The sequence below is a fragment of the Eleutherodactylus coqui genome, chromosome 7 (genome assembly GCF_035609145.1).
Source record: "Eleutherodactylus coqui strain aEleCoq1 chromosome 7, aEleCoq1.hap1, whole genome shotgun sequence".
Classification (NCBI taxonomy): Eukaryota; Metazoa; Chordata; class Amphibia; order Anura; family Eleutherodactylidae; genus Eleutherodactylus; species Eleutherodactylus coqui.
This window is the reverse complement of record NC_089843.1, coordinates 25,925,784-25,946,584: the sequence shown is the minus strand read 5'-3', so window position 1 is coordinate 25,946,584 and position 20,801 is coordinate 25,925,784. Positions and strand designations below refer to the sequence as shown.

At 46.6% G+C, this 20,801-nt stretch overlaps 1 protein-coding gene across 1 annotated transcript in view; it reads right to left on the bottom strand.

Annotated features, from left to right (window-relative positions):
* LOC136573449 (vomeronasal type-2 receptor 26-like) overlaps positions 1–6,849 on the bottom strand; it is a 67,624-nt gene extending 60,775 nt beyond the window's left edge. The window contains exon 1 of the mRNA XM_066574738.1: positions 5,989–6,849. Within this exon, the coding sequence (XP_066430835.1) occupies positions 5,989–6,849 (861 nt within the window). The remainder of the gene's footprint in view (positions 1–5,988) is intronic.
* Between the last annotated feature and the right edge of the window lie 13,952 nt (positions 6,850–20,801).

Sequence of the window (20,801 nt, the reverse complement as noted above, 5' to 3'; positions counted from 1 at the left end):
CCAGATAGGTAAAACACCGCGATGGGAAGACTTAGTGCACCCATAGTATAGACAGACCCCTGTAACATTTCTGTAGCAAAGGTATAAACAGACCACAGTAACTTTTCTGTAGCAGAAGTATAGGCAGACCCCAGTAACATTTATGTAGCAGAAGTATAGGCAAACCCCTGTAACATTTCTGTAGCAAGAGTGTAGGCGAACCCCTGAAACATTGGTGTACCATGAGTGTAGGCGAAGGCCGGAAAAATTAGTTAGATAACAGTATAGGCGAGGGCCAGAAAAATTGGTGTACCAAGAGTACAAGTGTACCCCTGAAGAATTGCTCAACCGCAAGGGCAGGTGAAACCCAGAAACATTTTTTAAAGATACAGCTCGCTGTTACTTAATTTGTAACAGAGCCTGGAGGCAGCCCTGTGAAAGAAAATTGGTTTCTGTAAAAGTTTCAATAATACTTTTGAAACTTTGAAAAATTGTAAAAAAATTATAAGCAGACCCTTTTGGGCCGCAGAAAAACTGGCAGTTCAGCATGATGACATGCTGTTTTAGGAGGAGGAGTAGGAGGAGAAGTAATATTATCCGAGAGTGATTGACAAAGCTAATTCCAACTTTTTTTCCGGTGATAGAGAATGCTTATTTCTCCGGTTGCAGAGACAAGAATCTTTAGGTTCCGCTGCTCTTTGCCGGTGGAGAAGAGAAGTCTGGGGAAATCCAGCCTCTGTTTATCTTTAAGAGTGTAAGCATGTCGGCACTGGTAGTTGACAGGCGGGTATGCTTATCCGTGATGATTCCCCCAGCTGCACTAAACACCCTCTCTGACAAGATGCTAGCTGCAGGGCAGGCGAGCACCTCCAGGGCATACAGCACAAGTTCGTGCCACGTGTCCAGCTTTGACACCCAACAGTTGTATGGAGCATAGGCATCACGGAGGACGGTGGTACGATTGGCTATGTACTCCCTCACCATCTTTTTACAGTGCTCCCTCCCACTCAGCCTTGACTGGGGAGCGGTGACACAGTCTTGCTGGGGAGCCAGAAAGCTGTCAAAGGCCTTGGAGAGTGTTCCCCTGCCTGTGCTGTACATGCTGCCTGATCTCCGCGCCTCCCCTGCTACCTGGCCCTCGGAACTGCGCCTTCTGCCACTAGCGCTGTCGGATGGGAATTTTACCATCAACTTGTCCGCCAGGGTCCTGTGGTATAGCATCACTCTCGAACCCCTTTCCTCTTCGGGTATGAGAATGGAAAGGTTCTCCTTATACCATGGGTCGAGCAGTGTGTACACCCAGTAATCCGTAGTGGCCAGAATGCGTGTAACGCGAGGGTCACGAGAAAGGCATCCTAACACGAAGTCCGCCATGTGTGCCAGGGTACCTGTACGCAACACATGGCTGTCTTCACTAGGAAGATCACTTTCAGGATCCTCCTCCTCCTCCTCCTCAGGCCATACACGCTGAAAGGATGACAGGCAAGCAGCATGGGTACCCTCAGCAGTGGGCCAAGCTGTCTCTTCCCCCTCCTCCTCATAGTCTTGCTGGGGAGCCATAAAGCTGGCAAAGGCCTTGGAGAGTGTTCCCCTGCCTTTGCTGGACATGCTGCCTGATCCCCGCACCTCCCCTGCTAGTTGGCCCTTGGAACTGCGTCTTCTGCCACTGGTGCTGTCAGATGGGAAGTTTAGCATCACTTTTTCCACCAGGGCCCTGTGGTATTGCATCACTCTCGTACCCCTTTCCTCTTCGGGAATGAGAGTGGAAAGGTTCTCCTTATACCGTGGGTTGAGAAGAGTGTACACCCTGTAATCCGTGTTGGCCAGAATGCGTCTAAAGCGAGGGTCACGAGAAAGACAGCCTAACATGAAGTCAGCCATGTGTGCCAGGGTACCAGTACGTAACACATCGCTGTCCTCACTAGAAAGATGACTTTCAGGATCCTCTTCCTCTTCAGCCCATACACGCTGAACAGATGAGAGTCCAGCTGTCTCTTCCCCTTCCTCCCCCTCCTGCTCCTCCCCGTCCTCCTCCTCCTCCAAAACGAGCTGAGATATAGACATGAGGGTGGTCTGGCTATCAAGCGACATACTGTCATCCGCCATCTCCTGTTCCAACCACAAAGAGTCAACCTTTATGCTTTGCAGCGAACTTCTCAGCAGGCGAAGCAGCTGAATGGTAACACTAACGATTTCCGCATCGCAGCTCACCATCTGGGTTGACTCTTCAAAGTTTCCCAGGACCTGGCTGATATCTGCCATCCAGGCCCACTCCTCGGTAAAGAATTGGGGAGGCTGACTACCACTCTGCCGCCCATGTTGCAGCTGGTATTCCATTATTGCTCTACGCTGCTTGTTCAGTCTGGCCAACATGTACAGGGTAGAATTCCAGCGTGTAGGCACACCGCACAGCAATCGGTGCTCTGGCAGCTGAAATGTTGCAGGGTCCTCAGGGTGGCAGCGTCCGTGATGGACTTGTGCAAATGTGCACAGATGCGGCTCACCTTGCCGAGTAGGTGAGACAAGTGGGGGTAGTTTTTAAGAAACAACTGAACCACTATATTGAAGACATGGGCCAGGCATAGCACGTGTGTAAGGCTGCCGAGCTGCAGAACCGCCACCAAGTTACGGCCGTTGTCACACACGATCATGCCCAGTTGGAGGCTCAGCGGCGAAAGCCAAAGGTCGGTCTGCTCTGTAAGACCCTGCAACAGTTCGGGGGCCGTGTGCTTCTTGTCACCTAGGCTGAGTAGTTTCAGCACGGTCTGCTGGCGCTTGCCCACCACTGTGCTGCCGCGCGATACCGACTGCTGGCGACGTGCTCACACTTTTTAATTGAGAGTTAGAGGTGGCGGAGGAGGAGAAGGGGGAGGGTTTGGAGGAGGTGGCATAAAAATCCGCAGATACCAGCACCGAGGTAGGACCCGCTATTCTGGGTGTGGGTAGGACGTGAGCGGTCCCAGGCTCTGACTCGGTCCCAGCCTCCACCAAATTCACCCAATATGCCATCAGGGAGATATAGTGGCCCTGCTCGCCAGTACTTGTCCACGTGTCCTCGTTGGTGAGGGCACAATTTATGTTGCGGGAGATGTGCTGGTGTAGGGCTGGTACGGCACACCGGGAAAAATAGTGGCGACTGGGGACCGAGTAGCGCGGGACAGCCGCAGCCATCATGTTTTTGAAAGCCTCTGTTTCCACAAGCCTGCACGGCAGCATCTTCAGGCTGATTAATTTGGCAATGTGCACGTTTAAAGCTTGTGCGTGCGGGTGCGTGGCGGCGTATTTGCGCTTTTGCTCCAACGCCTGTGCTAGCGACAGCTGAACACGGCGCTGAGAGACATTGCTGGATGGAGGGGAGGACAGTGGAGGTGAGGGTGTGGGTGCAGGCCGGGAGGCACTCCTACCTGTGTCCTGGGAGGGGGATTGTATCTGTGTGGCAGGTTGGGGCACAGGGGAAGAGGCAGTGGTGTGAACCGCAGGTGGTGAATGGCCTTCGTCCCACCTAGTAGGGTGCTTGGCCATCATATGCCTACGCATGCTGGTGGTGGTGAGGCTGGTAGTGGTAGCTCCCTGGCTGATCTTGGTGCGACACAGGTTGCACACCACTGTTTGTCGGTCGTCCGCGCTCTCACTAAAAAACATCCACACCTTTGAACACCTAGCCCTCTGCACAGAGGCTTGCTGTGAGGTGGTGCTTTGGGAAACAGTTGGGGGATTCTTCGCTCTGACCGTGGCTCTCCCCCTGGCCTCCCCACTGCCTCTTCCAACCTGTCCTGCTGCTATACTTGCCTCCCCCTTTGAAGCCCTGTCCTCAATAGGCTTAGCAAACCAGGTGGGGTCAGTCACCTTATCGTCCAACTGCTCTTCCTCCGAATCCTCTGTGCGCTTCTTCCTCGGACTTAGTGCCCTTACTGCTACCTCACTGACAGACAACTGTGTCTCATCATCATCATCCTCATATGCACAAAAAGCTCTTGAGACTGTTGCCGGAAGTCCCCAGCCTCCTCACCCGGACTCCGGGAACTTTCCAAAGGTTGGGCATCGGTCACGACAAACTCCTCAGGTGAGAGAGGAACCAGTTTTTCCCACTCATGGCAGGGACCCGAGAACAGTTCCTGGGAGTCTGCGTGCTCAGAACATCTCATTTTCATGGAGTGAGGAGGCTGGGAGGAAGGAGGAGCAGCAGCCAGAGGATTCAGAGTTGCAGACCCTAGTCCGGGAATAGGGGACTGCATAGAAGATTGGGTGGTCGATACATTGCTGGACGCATTTTCTGCCATCCACGACAGGACCTGCTCACACTGCTCTGTTTATAATAAAGGTCGACAACGCAGACCCATGAATTGTGAAATGAAGCTGGGAACTAGGCCTGTGCCCAGACCCTCGCTTGGATGTCCGCGTCCCCGTCCACGTCCTCGACCCTTACCCCTACTCCTCATCATGGCGGATTAAGAATAGAGCAGGGTCCAAATAAATTACCCCACTGTACAGCACTGACAACTGTGGCCTAATACACCGCACACAGAGACTTGTAGATAGCGAAGGCTCTATGCTGTGACTTGAAAAAAGGAACCCGCTGTCTTGCACTGATACCTATGGGTAATTTACTGCTTGCAGAGACTTGTAGATAATAGAGGCTGTGTGGAGTGGGAGAAGACTCTAAAGCCATTGGATAGTGCTGGTAACTGCGGCTATCTCAACCCCAGGAACGGAAATGGTATTGCGAGACGCTCTGTACAGCGGCAGAGCTGAAATACTTTGCAGTTGCCCCGGTTATGTTACAGTACTGTTTAGCGGTGAGACCGCTGTCTAATTCACTGCAGACAGAGAACGGTATAAATGTGGTAGTTCGCAGCAGGCTAGGAATTATTTGCGTGCACTTTCACGGTGAGAGCGGTATTGTATGGCACTGCAGCCAGAAAAAAGTATTACTGGAAGACTGCAAACAGGCCTAGCTGCGTAATACAAAAATGGAAGCACTACTACTCCTAGCAGGCCCCAAGTAATATGCAAACGGTGAGATGTATCCCAACGAAGTAGGTTTGGGGTTTTTGCACCGAGGATACAGACTGTATAGTGTATATTACTTTCCCTATAGAAGTGGCTGTGGCCCCAACACTCTGCGTCTAATTCACTGCAGACAGAGAACGGTATAAATGATGTAGTTCGCAGCAGGCTAGGAATTATTTGCGTGCACTTTCACGGTGAGAGCGGTATTGTATGGCACTGCAGCCAGAAAAAAGTATTACTGGAAGATAGCCTAGCTGCGTAATACAAAAATGGAAGAACTACTACTCCCAGAAGGCCCCAACTAAAATGCACACGGTCAGATGTTGCCTTAAGAAGGACCATTGGGGTTCTTGAAGACAGGACCTACGCTAACACTTTCCCTATATCAACAGCAGCACTTTCCCTATATTCTGAAAAATACACTGCAGACTGAGAACGCTGTAGATGAAATGGCCTGCACAGCCCGAGATGAAAAAAAAAAAATGTGCAAAACTGCTCCCAGCCAGCCACAACAGTAATACACACGGTCAGATGTACCCCTTATAAGGACTGTTGGGGTTCTTGAAGACGCTAACACTTTCCCTATATCAGCAGCAGCACTTTCCCTATACTCTGCCAGTGTGTGTCTGAGGCGAGCCGTGGGCGGTTACAGGAGGAAGTGGTAATGCCTTCCCTGCATGTCTATTGGCTAGAAAATGGCACTAAAGTTGCGGAGAAGGAAATGGAATTGACTCAAGTACCGCGTGGTGTTTGTCTCGAGTAACGAGCATCTGGAGTACCCTAATACTCGAACGAGTATCAAACTCGGACGAGTGTGCTCGCTCATCTTCAATGATAAGAGGATGCAAACTATATAATGATGTTAAAGGGCGGACAGGATTTACATATTCACCTACATAATATAACTCTTCTCACCCCCCTTGTGTGTTTCCATGTTATAGACTGCCGATTTATGTGAAGCTTTTCACCACTGACGGCCCACGGAGTATAATTTCCTACTTCAACTTCTCGTATGTCCTCTTTTGTATTTAACGAGTTTATGATTGTATAAGGATGTATGGCTTCCCCCTGCTCATTAAAGTAATATGAAGGTCTCATTGGATCCGGTGAGGACTTCATCATTTGTATGTAGCGCTGTAACTTCCGTCTGTAGTGTGTAAATCCAGTTATTGAGTTTCCTTCATATTCGTCTTTTATAAATAAGAACATTTCATGTAGAGCTTTTGCCAGAACTTCTACTGCAGAATAGAGTCTTGGGGTAACCCCCGATGAAAGAAAATCCTCCAGATGTGCTACAGTGTAGTTCTCCGTATCATTGATGAGCCAGGCTGACATGATAAAAATATTATCATCAGTCGTAGCTATAAGCTTTAACAATGACAAATAGGATACTTTTTCGTTCATTTCCTCATGTTTTCGGTACATTTTTACAAAATCCTCCAGCCCTGGAAAAGGTGATAGAAACTGCACTGTTAGACTTCCATTATATATCAATTGCCTTCCTTTTTCGTATTTTTGAAAATTAGAGATCCAGGCTGGTGAAAAGATGAGGGTGTTGTCCAAAAATATAAACGTGTAATATTGTATTAAATTAAGTAAATAAACTGAGAAGGTCCCGCACATTATAAGGATGGTGACTTGTGGATTGTTTAGAGCTTGTAAAATCCTATTATCATTTCCCTTTCTAATTGTTACGGTGAAGGCGGCACAGATCCCGCGCTCTCTCATGTACTTTGTTAGTATCTGCAGCTCATTCTCTCCGTTGTCATTATCCGATACTAAAATCCCAACCCAGGTCCAGCCAAAGTGCTCCAGCAGTTCGCTGATTGCCATATTGTGGATGTGGATATTTTGGACCATTCTGAAAACATGTGGATAGAGGAGCCTATCAGATAATGAGGGGTCGGAGGCGCCATAGCTGATCTGCAAAACACAGAAGAAAACGAAGATCATTTTGTACAGACTGTTCTCAATCAATTAGTTAATAGGACGTCCTCGGTAATCCAAAACATATTCTGTTAGGCTATATTTACATGTGCTACAGAAAGTTTTACCCGAGCGTCTCAGACGGAGATTGCATCACACAACATCTATGTACTGTGCGACATTCCGGAAACCGTAAATTACATGTCCCATTCTATAGCGAGTTTCACATGAAAATGGACATGCAGCGATTTTCCAACTGAGACTTGATCTGAGGAAAAAAAAAAAAACACTCATGTGAATGAGCTTACTTAAAGGAATGAGTTCATTTTCCATGTGAGATCTGTCTGTGTCGTACATGGGCAGAATCTGTGTGAGAATATTTGCCAAGCGGGCATGGTCTAGACGGGGAGCAGGATGGTCGTGTGACGAAAGTATCCGGGCTGTAACTTCTCACACAACAACTTTATAACCATGCGGATATCGGCATTTTTATCAGAAACATGCAGAAAAAAAGCAGCTAGAGCCCAGCTGAGGAAGTTGAATGTGTTTTTCTCTACATGGATTATGGATCTTCTGTACTGAGAGCAGCAGGAGGAGAGGACTGCAGCAACGGCTTTCCACAACTCCTGATTGACAGTGCCCCCTGACAGCATGACAGTAGGGGTGAGTACAACAAGGGTGATGGGACACCCTTGTCACTAAAGCTACAAAGAGGGAGATAAGTTAAAAGCATCATGTCAGTTTGTCCCCCACAGCTCAGTCAAATATCAAATAGAGAAATGCAAACAGCGGGCAGCATTACTTTATGTTTTACAGTGACTGCTGCAACTCCATCCTCTGGCTCCGCTAAGGAGACAAACACAGAACTTCAGAGGGAATTACTGGCATGTCTCTTTTCTGGCAGCTTGTCTCTCACAACTCTATAGAACTTGTCAATCAGCCAGCCACAAATACTCTCTTAGGCCTTAGTCACATGGGCGTTTTTTCCCGCGATTTGCGGATCGCATGACGGATGTGCATCCGCAAATCGTGTGACCGGGGCCGAAAAATCACCCAAAAAAACTGCCCCTAGTCGTGTTTCAATAGAAACGGGCCGGAGCAGTGCAGCACTGTCCAGCACATTGAATTCAATGGAGCCGGCAATACAATTCATGAATTGGTGAGTGAGTGCTGCCTCTGATTGGCTCAGCGCAGGGACCAATCAGGGGCAGCTCTCAGCTGTCATTCATGAACTCATGAATGGGTGTGAGTGAGAGTTGCCTCTGATTGGTCAGGCTGTGACCAATCAGAGGCAGCTCATTCAGCAGGCGGGGATTTTAAATCCCCGGCTGCTGAATACTACTCAGAGCAGTTCAGGAGAACTGCCGCCGGCCGCGGCTGAACTCCGTCTGCCGGGACCAGGTGAGTATATTTTTTTTTTTACACATTTCTGGATGAATTTCAGGGAAGGGCTTATATTTTTAAGCCCTTCCCGAAAATTCATCCCGCGCTCGCCGGCAGCCCATTGCTTTCAATGGAGCCGGCTGTATTGCCGGCTCAATTAAATTCAATGGGCAAACATCGTTCTTCTCTGCCACAGCTGTTACAGCTGTGGCAGAGAAGAATGATTTGTCTACTATATGTTCTCAATGGGGTTGGCGCTGTTGCCAACGGCCCCATTGAGCGCATATGGAGAAGAGAACAGGAATCTGCGATTTCTGTTCTATAATTTATTGGATGAGCGCATAAAAAGCACTCATGTGTCCGATACCATTGCAAAGCAATGGTTTTATAAAATCGCCGGACGCATGTGCATATCGCGCGAAAAAAACGCCCGTCTGACTGAGCCCTTATTATGTGAAGCTGCTGCTAGGCAGAGAAACATATTAGAAGTGCAATGGGCGACAAGCAGAAAGAGGCCTGCACTCTCTGAGCAGTTGTGGCTGAAGAGCCATGTCACAATGGCTATGAGTGAAGCGCACTCTCTGTAATCTCATGCACCGTTGAAGATATACAACAGGATTTGGATGACTAATGGAATTAGGTAATTGTGACGCCAGTGCCTGGATGAATAGTGCTTTGTAGCAAAATAAGACTAACACACATATGTAGGTAAATGGCAGGTACACCATTTACTTTCAGACCCGTGGTAATCTGCATTATTCTTATGCACCAGAAATTGCATATACAACTTGCATATACATGATTCAAAACTTTGAACACAGATAAACAAACTTTGAGGAAGCAGCATGTAGGCTAAGGAAGAGCTATATAGAGATAACCAACAAGAAAATACCCTTTATAAACCCAACTAAACAGTTTTTCCATTCCTGAAGCACTGTGCTCAAGGTTTCTTTAGTACGCACAAACTTCTATGAAGATTCTCTACTTTTTGTCTGAAGTTGTTGTCTGGTAGAAAGCAGCGCTGGCTTAAATAGACTTCAGGTCTGAAAAAACAAACAGTCTCTCTCAGCATCAAGGTAAATTAGGAGTAGAAGCACACAGGATTTCTTGAGAGTTTACATAATGAAGAAGCTGGGTTATGACATGGCTATCCACTTGCTCTGTGTCCATCTTGGCTACTCTCCCCTCCGAATGACCTCTTTACTGTCACACTCCATACTCCCTATGTACTTCACTTCCATCTTCTAACACTGTTATCAATTTCTAAGTGTGCAATACAAAATGAAGCGGAAATCCCGCCTTTTTTCTCCTCACTCAGGGAGCCTGTTACAGCTTAACTGATTTACGGTGGTGCCTAAAACAATCTTAACTCTTTAGTTTCCTGACTCCCTCTTTTTAAATGAATTCCAGCCTAACTACACTTTGTTAAATGAACTGGTAGTTAGAACAGTTGCTCTTAACTTGCAGGTAAAGTACTTTTATTCTGTAGTGCCAGTCCAGATCACTACAAAAGATAGCTATGACTGCCTTTTATTTATTTTATTTTTTTTATTAATTCACTTTTATTGAAAAGTTTTTCATATAACAGGGTAAACGACAGCAGAGTGGTGCATTTCACAGAGTAAAAGTTTCACATTGCAAAGATCAGCCATATTATTTTGAAATTGTAACAGGTACAGTCATAGGTATTCCTATCTCTGATATCTGGTTGCATCAGCCTCTCCATCCAGATTTATTTGCTTGAAAACTTTATTTGCAGGGCTGGAGTGAGCTGATGCCACCCCTCTATGAACGCACTCATGCGTCTAAGAACATTTAATAACCTTATATAATGTTTAAAGAGTATTAACAAGGGAGGTGGGGGGGGAAGGGGGGGTGGAGAGAGGGGGTGAGCGGGGAGGGGGGAGTGGCGCTATTGTCCATAGGGTAGAGTCGGGTTTCCCGACCCCCCCTTGTTTATGTTGTTCACTTCAGCCTACATTTCGTGTGAACTGATGCTCCTGATATCATTCTCCCTGGTACTCGGTGTGTGTCACTGCATGCCAGTCGTCGCACCCTCCGTTTACAAGTAACATAAGTTTTAGCCAGATCTAATCTCGGCCAAGGTAGCCTAGGTGAATTGCCGCGTCTCCGCCGGGGGATTGCGGAGAGGCAGCCACCAAAGGGCGCGTCTAACTAGCTGTCTCATAAGCTGCGCTTGCTCTATCACGTCGTGTGAGGGTATATGTATATATTGCCATATGTTTTTTATGCTTTTATATCTGTATGCAAGTTCTATTCAAAGTTAAAATGAGAAAAACTTATATGTCGCCTTACATCAGATATTCCAAAAGTTTGCAAGGCTGAGAGAGATGTGTCCAGAAATTCAGAGATGATACAGAACCAGACACGAAGGCCGCGTGCTTGGCTGTTTTCCCAGAGGCGCCGTATCAAGATAACGACTGTTCAACTACGTATATAACTTTCACTGTCTCAGGCCGGACATCTGGACTTTACATATATGGTTATGCGGTGAATTTGAGCCAATGAGCCCATCACCCATTCCTAGTTATTAGACCAAAGGGTATAAGATCCCATGTAATCTGGAATAAAGTGCGCAGTCATGTCCCCGTGTGAGGAACTATACCAGACCTCCGTGTGTGGTGTCTCTTCTTTACCGCCGGCAGCGGGGCATTGGGGTGAGCCTGATTGGTGCTGTACGCAGAAATTACCCTGACAATGGCGCCCAAAGGTGGGGCGGTAAAACCGGAGCCGTATAGCGCAGTCCACCCGGATCCACGCCACGGGGAAGCCGTCCTGCTGCAAACCGAGCCTGATCAACTCACAGAACTCCAGGTAAGACCGGCATATATTTATGTTGTGTTTTACGCTGAGAGTCTTGCAGCGGGAGGGACCATCTGTGTTTTGTGACCGGACGAGTTGGGTTAAGAGTTCTACACGGTAACTCGTGAGCTTCGGGTTTGCCGTCACGGACCACTGACCGTGATAAGTGCACCAATCGCTCACCCAGGAACTAGTCTGTAGTATATTTGTACTTTGAAGTCCGTAGTGTTTTAACAAAAGTGAAGGTTGTTTGTTGTATCTGCAGAATTTTTTTTCTCTTACTTTTCATTTTGTCTCATAGAAGAAGGGACCCTCGATTTTAGTTTAGTTAGTTGTTAATGGTTTAGCTGAGGAGGAGATGCACTCTATGAGATAGGTCTCATAGAAGAAGGGACCCTCGGTATTAGTTTAGTTAGTTGTTAATGGTTTAGCTGAGGAGGAGACGCACTCTATGAGACTGGTTCCATAGAAGGAGATACCTTCGGTTGTTTTGCCAGTATATAAGGGGCTAACAATTCGGGTCAGAAGGATGCACTCTATGGAGCGTGTTATTATTATTATTATTATTGTTGTTGTTGTTCTAATATGCGTAAGACCTTATTAAAGAAGATGGATCCCATTATGGGCTGCCGCCGTGCGGATCAATTGGTGGAGGAGAGACAAGAGTTCCAATCTGTAAAATGTAAGAAAACGTATGAAAATGTGTAACAAGGACCCGCACGGTAGATTACAGCATGGTGACTGGGAGGAGGTCTTTAGGACCAAGAAGGGCGCCTTGAAAGACCAAGGTTTGCTAGAAAGTGCTGGAGTGAGGAGGACAGAGAGACAGTCAGAGAAAGTTAAGTATGTACACATTATTTGTTTAGGAAAGTATCCGTAAGTGAAATGTTGGAAAGTACAGTAAGTGATCAAGAGGGTGTCGGGAGAGTGTCTATTGAAGGTTACATTGGCAGTTAGGTAGGGAGAGAAATATGGGAAACAAGCAAAGTCGAGAGGAAGGTTACAAGACATGTGATTTGTTGGCAAAGAGAGAGGAAAAGGTGTATAATATGTATAATCCATACTAGGTGGATATATATGTGTGTATATATGTATATATATATGTGTGCAAATGGTTAACTGAGCTTGCTTTTAGAGGAGAAGGATTGTTTACTTGAAGCTGCAGTGTCTTAGTCTAGCTTCTCAAGGCAGAGAGATAACAGTTATTTTGCAAAGGTGGGGGCTTTCAGACTTGACTCCAAGCTCAGGGTCACAAGGGGGGCTGAAAGATACCCACGCATATTAAAATACTTCAGCGTTTAATATAGCATATAATAGCTTCAGTAAATAAGAAGTATAGAATGTCTCAGTCACTCAAACTTTTTCACATAATTTGTCAAAAATAGCGCTCATTCACAATCTCATCTCAATAGAATCATGTCCTTTATAACATTATAGCACTCACCTCAATGTTTTTCAACTGATGTATGTATGTTTGTCAAACTTTTTTTGTCTGTGCATCTGTATGTACTGGTACACCTTCAATAGGGGGTGACGGAGCAGACTTGTGCGCATGGATGGATGAGAGTTAATGCCCAGTGTTCAGGCTGTGGTGAATGTAAAATGTGTGATGCAGGTATTGACTGGGGATAAAAGCCCCTCCATGCATAAGACTTTACTTGGTTGTGATGTGGATGCTTAGACTGTAGAGCTTAAATGAAGCTGTGAAAAAAGACGCAAGCAGCCAGTATCGAAGGGGTGGAGCTAGATGATGTAAAGGACGTAATGTTTCATCCCTCTTGTCCACAAGGGAGGGGGTGAGGATCTTGAGCAGCTAGTAAAAGTTTTTTTTTTCTCTCTCAAATTTGATAAGACATTGCAGGCAGGATCAGATTAATAATGAATTTGCTTAAAGGATATCACATTTCCAATATTAATAGATGTTTGTAGATTATTCTGCCCCGATGTAACTCATGTCTGTTATTGGTGCTAACATTTTACAGGCCTTATCTGAATCCATCAAATCTTTTTACAATGTTATACTACCTTGAAACCGGGTACTCTTGTTCCAATTGAGTACCCTGGTTCAAAGGGGGGGAGGAGAAGGCATAGGTTATCTAGGTATTGCAAATCAGCCATTTTTTAATTTTTTTTTGCAACAAGGTTCTGATCTTTTTGAAATAGAATACCAGCATGATTGTCTAGCATTGATGCAACAAGAACATTTAAGTTTTAAAAAGTTACTGAAAGCCCTTGTTAACAATGCATATTTTGAGTTGTTTTTTATAGATGGTACCCAGGGTGATTGGCGACTCCACACTGGATAGGCAGTGGTCACACAACAAGATGTCCTAAAAGCAGAATGCCTCCGCATGTCGCAGCACAAGAAGCGGAACTAAAGGCCCTCACTGAGGCGTGTAGAGTGGAGGAAGGTAAGACGGCAAACATTTACACTGACTCCCGGTATGCATTTGGCATAGCTCATGATTATGGCCCAATATGGAAGGCCAGACAGTTTTTTACCTCAGCAGGACAACCAATTAAGAATGATGCAGCGGTGCAGAGTCTCTTGGAGGCCCTACTTCTACCTGACAAAGTAGAGAGCTCACACCAATTCCTACACCGGAGAAACAAGAGGCAACGCCATCACAGACCACACAGCAAAGGCAGCGGCCCTGAAGCCGTGGAAGAAAAGAAGAAAAGAAGAATTTAACAATAACTTTGGACTTTGACTACACTTTGGACTTTGACTAACAACTTGGACTTTGATAAAAACTTTGGACTTTGACAAAACTTTGGACTTTGATAAAAACTTTGGACTTTGATATGCTAAAGACTTTACAGTTACAAGCCAGCAAGGAAGAAAAGGAAAAATGGACTAAAAAGGGACGGTGTATGGCGAACAGTCAACAGCACTTGCCCACCCAATCCCTGTGCCCCATGATGGCCCAGCTGACGCACGGAAAGACGCACCTCTCAAAGCAGCAATAAAGTCGACGCTTGAGCAAGGACGGGTGGCTCCTGGGTTTTCTGTAGCTGCTGCATCATTTGTCCAATTTTGCATGATCTTTGCCGTAAAGCAACAGGGCAGAAGTAAATTTGCCACATAACACTTGCCTAGACCACTCTACCCATTTCAGGGATTGCAAATTGACTACATTCAGCTTCCACTTGTTGGGAAGTATGAATATGTGCTTGTTGTTGTTGATTTCTTTTCAGGTCGGAGACCTACCCTGTTACCAAAGTAAATAAGCAGGTAAATGCACAGAAACTCATGAATGAGGTAATCCGCAGATATGGGGTACCGGAAGTGATTGAGTCAAACAAAGGTACACACTTCACAGGTAAAATAATGCAACACATCATGTCTGCTTTGGGTATATTCCAGGCTTTTCACACACCCTACCATCCGCGGAGTAGTGGGAAAGTAGATACAAAAGGCAATGAAGAAAACGGGCAAATTTTGAATTGAGTGTCTTCCATTAGTTTTTCTTTTTCTCCGGAGGGTAAATGCCTCAGTAGCAGAGTCTGGGGAATGATTTTCTTGTTAATTTTGTCATAGGCCTCTCCAAGGAATTGTCAATAATGCATTCTGTAGTCTCTGCTTTTCTCCCAGGTCCTACAGATGAGTGTCACAATCTGAAACCAGGTGACAGGGTCTATGTGAAAAAGTTTGAGAGAGAAACCCTGTTTGAATGTCCTTACCAGATGTTGCTCACCACCCCAACTGCAGTCAAGCTTGAAGGAAAGCCCACTTGGATCCACACTTTGCACTGCAAAAACTCATGATCCTGCATATCCTTTACATGCTATAATGTGGTACAATTCCTCTAACACACACCTTTGACTACTGTACACTAGCCCCCTGTTTCAGGGATCACAACAAATTAATACAATCAAATGTGCAATATGAAGACTACACAATCCAACAACGCATCGTGCTAAGAGATAAGTTGAGACACCAGGTTGTAACTTTGATCCACATGTGTACATAGATGCAATAGGAGTGCCAAGGGGGGTGCCAGATGAATTTAATTCTAGAAATCAGGTTAAAGCAGGTTTTAATTCCTTATTTGCTATTGTCACTGTTAATAATGTAGATTGGATGAATTATATCTATTACAATCAGCAGAGGTTTGTAAACTACACCAGGGATGCTTTGCAAGGGTTAGCGGACCAGTTAGGGCCCACTGCATCCATGGCGTTCCAAAATAGAGTAGCCTGGATATGATTTTAGTAGAAAGAGGTGGGGTATGTAACTTCCTGTATGTGTATTATCCCTTTGATCAAAAAGAGTATGAGTAAGGGACTGGACAATATGACACCAACATTTCCCTTGTTTGAAAAAGATGAAGAGCCAGTTCCGATAATGCCAACCACGTACGTTACCAGAAGAATGGAGAAATGTACTAGTACTGCTCCTGCCCCGATCTCCTAAGATGGACTGTCAGTGGAATTCCCAGTTGCCTAGGGTTAGTGCAGAAGACCTTAGGTTCGAGCGAGGGCACACTCTGCGGGGTGTTAACTTGTACAGATAGAGGGTATGGAAGCCCGGAAATAAGCCCAGGGAATCCATGGCCTCCTTCTGAGGTGGGGTAGGGATCCCCCCTTTTAGGAGTAGGGACTTACGGGCAGTGGGGAAACCCTGACGCAAGGGAGAGGCGACCGAGGAAGAGTGCAAGGTCTGGTGCTCGATCTCCATATAAGTTTTTAGGGGGGTTTGTGAGGGTATATGTATATATTGCCATATGTTTTTTATGCTTTTATACCTGTATGCAAGTTCTATTCAAAGTTAAAATGAGAAAAAAAACTTATATGTCGCCTTACATCAGATATTCCAAAAGTTTGCAAGGCTGAGAGAGATGTGTCCAGAAATTCAGAGATGATACAGAACCAGACACGAAGGCCGCGTGCTTGGCTGTTTTCCCAGAGGCGCCGTATCAAGATAACGACTGTTCAACTACGTATATAACTTTCACTGTCTCAGGCCGGACATCCGGACTTTACATATATGGTTATGCGGTGAATTTGAGCCAATGAGCCCATCACCCATTCCTAGTTATGAGACCAAAGGGTATAAGATCCCATGTAATCTGTAATAAAGTGCGCAGTCATGTCCCCGTGTGAGGAACTATACCAGACCTCCGTGTGTGGTGTCTCTTCTTTACCGCCGGCAGCGGGGCATTGGGGAGGGCCTGATTGGTGCTGTACGCAGAAATTACCCTGACAGTCGGGGGAAATATTTTGTGCAGGGTTGAGAATTGGTTATGTCTTAGGGCTAAGGGTCATGGGAGCTATCAACCTCTTATCCTGTGTGTCTGGTTCCTTGATTACTGGGGGACGGTTGGGTGTATAATCGTATGTACTTTAATTTGATTACGTTGAGGCGGGGGGACTCCAAGCCTTGGAGCCTCAGTCTTTGTTGTAGTGTTGGATCTGTAGGTTACCCAAGGGGACCATATGTTTAAGAAGGAGGTGTATGTTGAGTTTGTCCAGCTAAGGATCTCCTCAAACTGGTGAAGCTGAGCCATCTTTTCTTTCCACATTTTTATGGAAGGAGAGGTTGTGCTTCCCCAATAGAGGGGGGTCAGTGCTTTTGCCGCTGCTAACATGAAAGAGATGAATTTGTCTTTTTGAGGGTTAAATGTCTTATTCGGTTTGCTCAGTATTATCATGTCTGGGGATAATCGGAAGGCTTTTTTGAGAATTATTGCGATTTCCTTTTCAATTCCTGCCCAGAAAGGTTTTATTTCCTTGGAATTCCACCAGATGTGTAGGTATGAGCCTGGGTTCTCTTGGCAACGCCAGCACCTGAGTCTGAGAGTTTGTAGGTATAGAGCCACTCGGGGGTCTTATACCGGCTGGATAACAGTTTATAATGGTTTTCTTGAAGGCGTACGCATGGTGAGATGCCGTAGGAGAATTTGAATATTATTTTGAGATCTGCATCTGATATTTGTATACCTAGTTTGTAAGTCATGGATTGAGAGTCCCCCAAAAATATTCCAAAGGAAGTAAGTTTAAGGGCATACAAGGTGATGGTGGAGGTGCTAGTTCGTGTGATAGGGAGTCCCAGGTCTCGCAGATGCCTCTCAATAATATGTCAAAGCCTTTGGAGCGCTATATTTTAGGGCTGGGGAGCCACATGTCCCTGAGGAAGTTGTTGCCATAGGTTAAATGCGCTATTTCCCTCAACTTATGTTTTTTTAACGGGGATATTAGGTCCAACCACCTATTCAAGTTTATTGCCTTGTAGTAATCCAGCATGTTAGGGAGCCCCACATCACCATATTGCTTACTCTTGGACATGAATGAGCATGCTAATCTCGGGCGTTTATATTTCCAGAAGAAGCATGAGAATTGTGTTCTAATTTTCTTAAAGAAGGATTTGGGGTTGTGTATTGGTAGCATTTGAAGCTTGTATAGGATTTTAGGTAAGATGTAGGTTTTAATGAGGTTTTTCCTTCCGAACCAAGAAATAATAGGCAGGTTGTATGCAGAAAGAAGTGTTGCTATTTCTGTTAGTAACGGTCCCACATTGCTCTCATAGAGATTTGTTAGATTGTTTGTGATTTTAATACCTAGATAATCTTTGTAGCGTTCTGCCCAAACATATGGGGAAGCTTTCTTCACTTCTTCGGCTCTGTGGGGAGGTAGAGATATATTCAGTAGAACTGATTTGTTTTTATTGACTTTTAAGTTGGAGAAGCTACCATAGAGATCCAGTATGTGGTTCAGGTTATTGAGGCTTTGTATGGGGTTCGTGATCAGGAATAGCACGTCATCTGCGAATGCTGCTGATTGGATACAGTCACTGCCGATTTCTAGTCCCTTAATATCTGGGTTTTGTCTTACTGCTTGGAGGATTATTTCTAGAGTGAGGATGAATAATGTGGGGGAGAGTGGGCATCCCTGGCGTGTGCCGTTCGTTATGTTGAATGGCTGGGATAACGTATCGTTTACTTTCAGTCTTTCATATAGTTTTGCGTAAAGGGAGAACATAGCATTAGAGATGAGCGAGCACCAAAATGCTCGGGTGCTCGTTACTCGGGACGAAAATATCGCGATGCTCGAGGGTTCGTTTCGAGTAACAAACCCCATTGAAGTCAATGGGCGCCTCGAACATTTTTGTATTTCGCCGATGCTCGCTAAGGTTTCCATTTGTGAAAATGTGGGCAATTCAAGAAAGTGATGGGAACGACACAGCAACGGATAGGGCAGACAAGGGGCTACATGTTGGGCTGCATCTCAAGTTCCCAGGTCCCACTATTAAGCCACAATAGCGGCAAGAGTGCCCCCCCCCTCCCAACAATTTTTAAGTCTAAAAAGCCCTCATTAGCAATGCATACCTTAGCTAAGCACCACACTACCTCCAACAAAGCACGATCACTGCCTGCATGATACTCCGCTGCCACTTCTCCTGGGTTACATGCTGCCCAACCCCCCCCCCCCTGCACGACCCAGTGTTCACAGCGCACACCAAATTGTCCCTGCGCAGCCTTCAGCTGCCCTCATGCCACACCACCCTCATGTCTATTTATAAGTGCGTTTGTCATGAGGAGGAACCGCAGGCACACACTGCAGAGGGTTGGCATGGCTAGGCAGCGACTATCTTTAAAAGGGGCGGGGCGATAGCCCACAATGCTGTACAGAAGCAATGAGAAATCCAATCCTGTGCCACCTCCATCAGGAGCTGCACACGTGGGCATAGCAATGGGGAACCTATGTGCCACACACTATTCATTCTGTCAAGGTGTCTGCATGCCCCAGTCAGACCGCGTTTTTTTATAAATAGTCACAGGCAGGTACAACTCCGCAATGGGAATTCTGTGTGCACCCACAGCATGGGTGGCTCCCTGGAACCCACCGGCTGTACATAAATGTATCCCATTGCAGTGCCCTGGACAGCAGAGCTAACGTCAGATTAAATGCAGGTGGGCTTCGGCCCACACTGCATGCCCCAACCTGACCGGGCTTTTTAATTCATAGACACAGGCAGGTACAACTCCCTATTGTGAAGTCCCTGTGGACCGACAGCATGGGTGGGTGCCAGGAAGCCACCGGCGGTACATAAATATATCCCATTGCAGTGCCCAGCACAGCTGAGGTAATGTCATGTTTAATGCAGGTGGGCTTCGGCCCACACTGCATGCCCCAGTCAGACTGAGGTTCTTTAGAAGTGGACACATGCAGTTACAACTCCGTGTGGACCGACAGCATGGGTGGCTCCCTGGAACCCACCGGCGGTAGATAAATATATCCCATTGCAGTGCCCAGCACAGCTGATGTAACGTCAGCTTTAATGCAGGTGGGCAAAAAATTAATTGGATTACACTGTAGGCGAGGGCCCCCAAAAATTGGTGTACCAACAGTACTAATGTACCTCAGAAAAATAGCCCATGCCCAACCAAGAGGGCAGGTGAAACCCATTAATCGCTTTGGTTAATGTGGCTTAATTTGTAACTAGGCCTGGAGGCAGCCCAGTTAAAATAAAAATTGGTTCAGGTGCAAGTTTCAACGCTTTAATGAGCATTGAAACGTATAAAAATTGTTTAGAAAAATTATATGACTGAGCCTTGTGGGCCTAAGAAAAATTGCCCGTTCGGCGTGATTATGTGAGGTTTCAGGAGGAGGAGCAGGAGGAGGATGATGAATATAATACACAGATTGATGAAGCTAAAAGGTCCCCGTTTTTTATGGTGATAGAGAACGATGATTCCATCTGCGGGTGCAGCCTACGTATTGCTTAGGTATCACTGCTGTCCGCTGGTGGAGAAGAGAAGTCTGGGGAAATCCAGGTTTTGTTCATCTTTATGAGTGTAAGCCTGTCGGCACTGTCGGTTGACAGGCGGGTACGCTTATCCGTGATGATTCCCCCAGCCGCACTAAACACCCTCTCTGACAAGACGCTAGCCGCAGGACAAGCAAGCACCTCCAGGGCATACAGCGCGAGTTCAGGCCACGTGTCCAGCTTCGACACCCAGTAGTTGTAGGGGGCAGAGGCGTCACGGAGGACGGTCGTGCGATCGGCTACGTACTCCCTCACGATCCTTTTACAGTGCTCCCGCCGACTCAGCCTTGACTGGGGAGCGGTGACACAGTCTTGCTGGGGAGCCATAAAGCTGTCAAAGGCCTTGGAGAGTGTTCCCCTGCCTGTGCTGTACATGCTGCCTGATCTCCGCGCCTCCCCTGCTACCTGGGCCGCGGAAATGCGCCTTCGGCCACTAGCGCTGTCGGATGGGAAGTTTACCATCAGTTTGTCCACCAGCGCCCTGTGGTATAGCATCATTCTCGAACCTCTTTCCTCTTCGGGAATGAGAGTACAAAGGCTCTCCTTATACCGTGGATCAAGCAGTGTGTACACCCAGTAATCCGTAGTGCCCAGAATGCGCGTAACGCGAGGGTCACGAGAAAGGCATCCTAACATGAAGTCAGCCATGTGTGCCAGGGTACCTGTACGCAACACATGGCTGTCCTCACTCGGAAGATCACTTTCAGGATTCTCCTCCTCCTCCTCCTCCTCTGGCCATACACGCTGAAAGGATGACAGACAAGCTGCATCTGTACCCTCAGCAGTGGGCCAAGCTGTCTCTTCCCCCTCCTCCTCATGCTCCTCCCTCTCCTCCTCCTCCTCTGGCCATACACACTGAAAGGATGACAGGCAAGCAGCATCTGTCCCCTCAGCAGTGGGCCAAGCTGTC